Source organism: Ursus americanus, chromosome 31 (genome assembly GCF_024610735.1).
Source record: "Ursus americanus isolate L20-20 chromosome 31, mUrsAme1.1.p, whole genome shotgun sequence".
Lineage (NCBI taxonomy): Eukaryota > Metazoa > Chordata > Mammalia > Carnivora > Ursidae > Ursus > Ursus americanus.
Genome location: NC_142157.1, coordinates 11,632,370 through 11,640,495, shown reverse-complemented (window position 1 = coordinate 11,640,495; position 8,126 = coordinate 11,632,370). Strand labels below are relative to the sequence as shown.

General features: G+C 39.7%; 1 protein-coding gene across 1 annotated transcript in view; it reads left to right on the top strand.

Annotated features, from left to right (window-relative positions):
* Positions 1-643: 643 nt before the first annotated feature.
* The window catches only part of RAB18 (RAB18, member RAS oncogene family), a 32,063-nt gene continuing 24,580 nt past the window's right edge, over positions 644-8,126 (top strand). Inside the window, exons 1-2 of the mRNA XM_045812821.2 lie at positions 644-847; positions 6,164-6,219. Coding sequence (XP_045668777.1) covers positions 780-847; positions 6,164-6,219 — 124 coding nt within the window. The 5' untranslated portion in view covers positions 644-779. The remainder of the gene's footprint in view (positions 848-6,163; positions 6,220-8,126) is intronic.

Sequence of the window (8,126 nt, the reverse complement as noted above, 5' to 3'; positions counted from 1 at the left end):
GGAGTGGGAGAGGAAGAAGCAGGCTCATAACAGAGGAGCCTGATGTGGGACTCGATCCCAGAACGCCGGGATCATGCCCTGAGCTGAAGGCAGACGCTTAACCGCTGTGCCACCCAGGCGCCCCTCTTCCTATTTCTACTCCTAAAACTACTTTCACAAGATTTCTCTGGTGCTTATCATTCGGTTCAATATTAACCAGTGAGATATACAGGCAGTCCTGAGACTATAGCAAGCAGCACATATTTGAACCTTATCCAAACTATGTAGGCTGCAGGTCAGCCTTTTGGGCTAAAGGTGAACATTTTCCTGCTTCTATCCCTCATCATGTAGCGTTGGGACCTAAATTTAAGATACCTGCCTTCAAGCACAAGCCTTTCCTATTGCAATGCAGCTGTTACGAGCAGCTGCTGAAATCGAAGAGCGTTATGCTCTGCCAACTCAGTCCCTTCCCAAGTATATCACTGAAGGACGGGTAGATTAGGTCAGGGGAGGAGTAACAGCCTACAAAAGAGGGTGAAATCACATGCGGCTCTTCCCATCTGCGCTTGCGCAGAGGATGAATAAGCGCTCCGGAAAGACGCCTGGGACTCTGAGTTTGCGCAGACGCAGAGCTTCCTCAAGGCGGAACTAGGGCGACCGGGGCTTCTGCAACCCAAACACCCGGGGAGAAAGGAAGGTGGCAGACGCACAGCGGTGCGCATGCGCGGGCTATCTCTCCGGTGAAGGGTTGAGAACCGGACCGGGGTGGCCAGCTGGGCTCACAGCGGAGCAGGGTCAGGATGGACGAGGACGTGCTGACCACCCTGAAGATCCTTATCATCGGCGAGAGCGGCGTGGGCAAGTCCAGGTGAGGCGGGTCTGCGGGCGGTGACGAGGGCGGCGGGGCTCTTTCTGCCTCCGTGGCCGCTGTCTGCTGGGCCACGTCGGGAACGGTAAAGGCGGCGGCCGGTGCGGGCCGCTCTGGGGGCGGGCCCCGCTCGTTCTCCCCGGTCTCTCGGCCGCGCGGTCTTGCAGCCCCAGCCCCACCCCGCGCCCGCCTGCTAGTCGGCCCCTGGCAGGCCCGACTTGTCTGGATACGTTTCCCTCCTGTCGTACCAAATAAGAAGACAATTCCGAGGGCCGCCGCTCGGCCGGCGGGTTTGCTGCCGAGTTGCTTAAGGGCGTGGCGGGCCGGTTTGGGCCCGAGTCTGGCCGAGAGCGCAGCCCGACTGGGGTTCAGGCTCACGGTCACCCCGCGAGTTGAGTTGTAACTTTAGCACTTTGGTTTTTCTGTCAGGCTTTCTCTGAATACGTAGTGTTCCACGCAGGAAGTTTCGTGACGCCCTGGGTCACATTCCTGGCCTAGTTTGGTGCACCCCGTTGCCGCTTCTCTGTTTTCTTCTGAGTCAGCTGTGAAAGAACTCTTTGGTCTTCTGACCGCTTGAGTAATTCACTTTAGTCTAAGATGCTGGAGTTTAAACTGTGGACCCCCTTTGAGAATGAAGTGTAATTGTTCCTTCGCATTCTGCCACATTATATAGAGGGGAAAGAACAACTTAGTATTTTGTGTTTTCTTTCTTGACTTTTTCTTGAGGGAAAATTATAATTGACAGTAGTTCGAGGTGAGTATCAGGTAAGAACAGTGACGCTCAGTGGGTGTCGCAAGCGGGTTGTGATTTCATCCAAGCCTTAGAACAAAGTTCTCCAGGTAGAGTTATCCTTGCCATCTGATTATTGTTATTGTTATTATCACTAGGTTGTATTCTAGGCTGTCTTGATTTTTAAACAGTATTCCAATTCCAGGAGCTGTAAGTAATTTCATATTTTAGCTATACCTGCTGATAAACTTATCTTTCAGATCACTTCATCAGCTTGTACTTTTTTAGATGCTTAAGGATTTGAAATTTTATTCTGTTAATACGTTCTACAATTTTATGTATTTTTGGAGTATGACAATGTATTTTCTAATTTTTCTCATTTAATGTACTCAGTGTATATTGAAATGAGGGATTTGTAATAACAAGGAATAAATTAATGAAACGCTGTGGGCTAGCAAAATAGTATGGGGAGTGTGTACGTGTCTGTATGTATGCATTATTTAAAGGACTGAATAGGGCACATGGGTGGCTCAGTGGGTTAAGCGTCTGCCTTCTGCTCAGTCCATGATCCTGGAGTTCCATGATCCCAGAGCCCTGCGGTGGGCTCCCTGCTCAGCCGGGAGTCAGCTTCTCCGCTCCGCTCCTGGCTCGTGCTTGTTTTCTTTCTCACACTCTCTCTCTCAAGGAAATAAATAAAATCTTAAAAAAAAAAAAAGGACTGAATAAAGTAATTTTCATGATCACTATTATATTTGAGGGTTAAAAAGTTAATATATTGAACATTGTCTTAATAGGACTTCTATAGCCTTGTTATCTTTTTTTCTTGAGATGTGACCCTCATTTAGGTTAAGGTGTATGAGATTGCTAATTTTGAAGTCTTTTTTTTTTTTAATTAATGATTTTTTATTATATTATGTTAGTCACCATACAGTACATCCCCGGTTTCCGATGTAAAGCTCGATGATTTCATTAGTTGCGTATAACACCCAGTGCACCATGCAATACGTGCCCTCCTTACTACCCATCACCGGTCTATCCAATTCCCCCCCGCCCCAGGCCCTCAGTTTGTTTCTCATAGTCCATAGTCTCTCATGTTTCATTCCCCCTGCTAATTTTGAAGTCTTGAATGGTTGAATGTCATTTCATGTGGTTCAGTCCAATACAGGTTTGGTTGGCGATATTTCCTAAGTGTATTGGATGGATGACCAGTTAAACTGTGTTAAAATTTTCTGGAAGGCTAACTAGAGTGTTTACGTAATTGGGGTTCTTCCTCTAGTGTAAAATCAGTTAAGTGGATTTATTGGTTTCCATAGTTCCCTGCCTTCAGATGAACTTGTTTGGATCTACTCTGCTCCAAACTTTTCTCAGTACTTGTGAATTTTCAGCTGCTCTGCAAAATTTTAACACCTTTAACTACCTTTCAAGAAAGGATTGTGTTTAGGGAGAAAGTTAGCTTGTTTTTCTAGCTAGATAAACGTTATTGGTGCATATGCACCAAGGTTGGAAAACAACCTTGAACACTTATTCCTTCTGGGTATGATGAGAATAAATGACTCTACTAAGATAGAAGCCTATTCTTTTTAAGGTGAGTTAGTTCAAAAACATTTGTCATGGGTATAATCTTTCAGGCTTGTTCTGACTAATGAGTGTCTGTTTCTTTACAGATCTAGAGTTAATAGAAGTCAAATACCACTTGTTATTGTTGCACGACAATGGACATCTTAAGTAATTCAAATTAATGGGTTATTTTTCCAGTTTATTTCAGACCGCTGGAGTGTGATGAGCATGTGTGGTAGCAGCCAGGAGGTCAGGATTATGAAACTGGTGCTGCCACTTGTGTGGCCTTGTGTGTGATACTTGACCACTCTAGGTCTTCACTTCTTCGTTTGAAAAATGAGGTTGGAATAGAAATCCTTCAATTCTTCTCTAATGTTAAATGTGTAAGATGCTTCGATCCTGTGGCTAGCCACGGTGAAGTAAAGAAGTAGCAAAGTGTTTCAGAAACTGGGAGGAATTATAGAGACCTTCTGTTACCTAAATTGCTGTCCCTCCTATGTCTCTGTGTCCCCATCCTTTTTGGCCAATTTCATTTGTAAATTAAGAAATGCAGACTATTTACACCGTTTATTAGAAATTTGTTTTGCTCCAAGTGATACAGTAGTAGTTACTCCTTCCGTCTGTAGCTCTGCATGGAGCGTATTTTGTTCCTTTGACTTTGAAAATATGAATACTTAAATATACATCCTTTAGAGCACTGGTTCTTAATCATTTTCTGGTTGTGAAGTCTTTAAAAAGTCTAATAGAGAAATAGACTCTCTGCCTCGAAAAAAAGCGTAATATAGAGTTTAGAATACATTTCCAGCTAACAGTGTATCCCCGGCTAAGATCTGCTTCTACTCAGACCAGTATTAAAATTTGTTGCTTTGTACCATATCAGTTCCCTGGCTTTCCTGACAAAGTACCTTTAATGACAAGGATTATCATAAGGATTAACAATTATGTAAGAAGAACCGCTGGCTTAAGTGTCTGGAACATTGCTGGTGTTCAATAAATAATAGCCAATACCATTGTTATTTGTATTATTCTGGTATTATTATTATTACTGCCACTACTACTCTATGAGTTTCTTTTATGTAATAATATTTAGTGTGGTGACCGAGTATGGATACATACCTTTTCCATTCTTAAAATATGAGTAAATTTTTACTTTTATTAATTTAAAGACTTACTGTTGGGGAGAGAAGAAAATTTGTACAGTGCAGTCTTTTAAGATTCTTATTAGTGCTGTCATCTGACTCACGTTGGAGTAAGCAAAGTTACAGTCAAGACTGTACAGTGTTAAGTGGAAAATCTGTTTATTTCACTTTTGTGGTGCTGGTTTCATAGTAAACACAAGAAAGCAAAACCAAGAAAGGGAGAGTTAATCTTTCAAATACAATTAATGACACCGGATTTTGAATACCAAAAGGCCATTATGTGTTGCAGTATACTCTGGGAAAAAAAATCTCTAGCAGCAATAATTACAACCTACAGAAATATTCATAAATTTTTTTTACATTTCAGACATCTGATAGCTATTTCCCTGATTTAATTAATGCATACAGGTTGATAGAACAGTCTCGACCTATTGTAGGAGATAATGTGAAGGATGATTGATTAATATTATAAATCTAGGGCTTTAATAAAAGCTTAGATTGTATTTTTGAAGAGCATCTAATAAATGACACTTCCACCTTATATTAAGTAAATAATTCTGGGAGATGTAAAATCTTAGAGTACTCATATGGTGTCTTTTTTTTTTAATTTAAATTCAATTAATTAACATATATTATTTGTTTCAGGGGTACAGGTCTGTGATTCATCACAGTCTTACATAATACCCAGTGCTCATTACAACATATACCTTCCCCAGTGTCCATTACCCAGTCACCCCATCCCTCCAACGCCCCTTCTGTCCAGCAATCCTCAGTTTGTTTCCTATGATTAAGAGTCTCTTACGGTTTGTCTCCCTCTCTGGTTTCTACTTGTTTCATTTTTTCCTCTCTTCCCCTGTGATCCTCTGCCTTGTTTCTTAAATTCCTACTCATACGGTGTTTTTTGCTATTATTTCATCTCTTTTCTTTCTAGTTTCTTTACCATTTCTTAGGTTTAGTCCTTCTTATCTCTCACCATAACCATGCCGTTGTCTCCCGTTAATTGTCTTGCATTTTGTTTTTTGCTGGCATTAACTTTTCAAAATGTAGAGCAGTTCTTGCCATTCTTTTTTTTAAAAGCTTTCGGTAACTCCCTATTGCCTGCTTGATTTCATACACCCTACCTAGCATTTGCTAGAGTATACCTACTCTGGCTATCGCGTGATCTACCTTCACTTTTTACTGTGGTTTTCTTCCCACTTAGGTAATAGTCCTATTACTACTTGTTACCAAATGATAGATTTTCACTGTTTTACTTGAATTCAGAGTGTAGTACACATCAGATTTAAACAAAAAATTAATTTGCTGCATACCAAGAGACTTACTTTTCCCCCCTTTTGTCCACGTCACAGTATGACATGTTGCTGATACTATTTTCTCACAAGGATATACCATTACAGTTAAAAACCAAAACCAAAACCAAACCCAAATCTTTTCACACTTGGGAATTGTGTAGGGGAGCATGGGGAATATATTAAGTAAACTGCTTTGCTCTTGGGATTCTTTTATTGCCTTTCCAATAATTTAATTCCTATATATATAGCTGCAGTGAGGCAGTATTGTGGGAGCAGACCTACATCAGCTATTCTTATGTGTGCCTAATTTTTTTTTTAAAGTAGTCTCTTTTATTTATTTTTTTTAAGATTTTCTTTATTTGAGAGAGAGCGAGAGAGCAAGTATGAGCAGGGTGAGGGACAGAGGGGGAAGCAGACTCCCCGCTGAGCTGGGAGCCCAACCTGGGGCTCCATCCCAGGACTCTGGGATCACGAGTGAGCCACTCAGGCGCCCATTATTTGTGTCTAATTTGTGACAAAATATAATAATTATGAACATTTGCCAAATGGGTAGGAAAAAAGACAAATTTCTAATCTGTCTTTTTAACATCTCTTTTAGCCTGCTCTTGAGGTTCACAGATGATACTTTTGATCCAGAACTTGCAGCAACAATAGGTAAGCCTGTGTGTAAAAATTCAATAGAAATGCCACGTGTTTTCTTGCCTTCAGTCTGTTTTATGTAATTCCTTCTTACCCTCCATCTACCACCCCATTGCTTCCATGTCTGTTGAATTCTTTTGTCTTTCAAGGCTTAACTTTGGTTTCATTAAATTCTGGAGACTTTGTAGATCTCACCAAGCAAAAATAACTTATTTGTTGTTTCATGGCACTTGGTTAACACTGTGAATATTATGATTATCTGTACATACATTTCTCTCTTGTAGTGTGGATTGTCTTTTATTTAGCAGCATACAATTATCTGAAAATTTATTGTATGTCGGGCACTGTCCTAGTGGTGGGGTTATAATAATGAATAATACAGACTTGGTGATCTATCATTGTGGACCTAACAGTATCACCTGATAGTAGATAGTGTTAATTTTGCATTTTTAGCATTTGCTACAGTATCCTGCATATATTCTGAACTCAAATGTCTATTGATATTAGTTATTAAAGATTATTAGAAGCAGTAATACCTAAATGCATCTTTAAAATGAATTTAGATTGCCTGAAATTGGTTTGCCACATTAGCTTACTGGAATATATGAGAAAGTTGAGCTATTTAGCGTGTGTATCACATGGTTAGGAAGTAGATGACGATACAAAGGTATCAAGAGACAGCTTGCAGTGTGAAAGAGCTGAGTCAGAGCAGGATAGTAGTCTTGACTCTGCCTTGAACCAGTCGTCTAGATCTTGAGGAAGGCCTTTAACTTCACTGTTTTCACCTACGAATGGAGGAGTTTTAGTGAGAGATAATACATTTTTCTTACAGCTCTAAAATTTCATGATCTGTTAAGTAGAATGTACTAAATATGATTCTAGCATAATTATAAGGGAAAATAGAGTTTCTCTTACTGGCTTTTTCTTTCATTTATTGTGTGTGTGGATTTTTTTTCCTTTTTTTCAAGTGTTAAATAATTTCATACTTAGAGGAAAGTTGTAAAAATAGTACAAGAATTCTTGTATGTCCCCAAATATTAATATTTATCACATGAGCTTTGTCACGCTTTCTCTAAACACACACACATACACATACACAGTGTGTTGTTTTCTTTGAATTGAGAGTAAAATTGCAGACAAGATTAATGTCTAAATACTTTAATGTGTATTTCCTGAATGAACATGGATACAATTCTGTATACAGACAGATTTCATTAATTGTCCCCCTAATGTCTTATTTAGCGAAAGAAAAATAATTGTTTCTGGTCCAGGATCCAGTCCAGGATCACAACTGTGTTTAGTTGTCATTTCTCTTCAGTGTCTTAGTCTGGGCAGTTCTTTGGTCTTTTTTTGTCATTCATGGCCTTGACATTTTTGAAGAGTACATACCAGGTCAGTTACAGTGTAGAATATCCTTTAGTTGCATGTGTCGTAGTGGTTAGATTCAGGTTGTGCATTTTTGGCAGTAATTCCACAATGTACTTCTCAGAGCATGGTGTGTATTTGTACCATATATTTGTACAATTATTGGTGATGGGACTTTGGTTACTTAAGGTGATATATGCCAAATTTCTCTGAGGTGTCATCCTGTCATTCTAACTATGGTGGTTGTCAAAAAGTGATTTTTCAAAGTCTGTCATTCCGTCTATATTTTTTATTTAGAATTCTGCAAGGAAGAGGTCTTTTTGGTTTCTTTTTATCAATATGAATTCATAGTGCCTCTAAATGTTTAATAGGTTATACCAGGCATTACTTAGCTTTTGTGTGGCATCTTAACATTTACAGATTTACATTTATGTGTGTGAAAAGGAATCATTTAAAACACGCGTAATTTGAAATCCATTTTTTTTAAAAGATTTTATTTATTTATTTGACAGAGATAGAGACAGCCAGCGAGAGAGGGAACACAAGCAGGGGGAGTG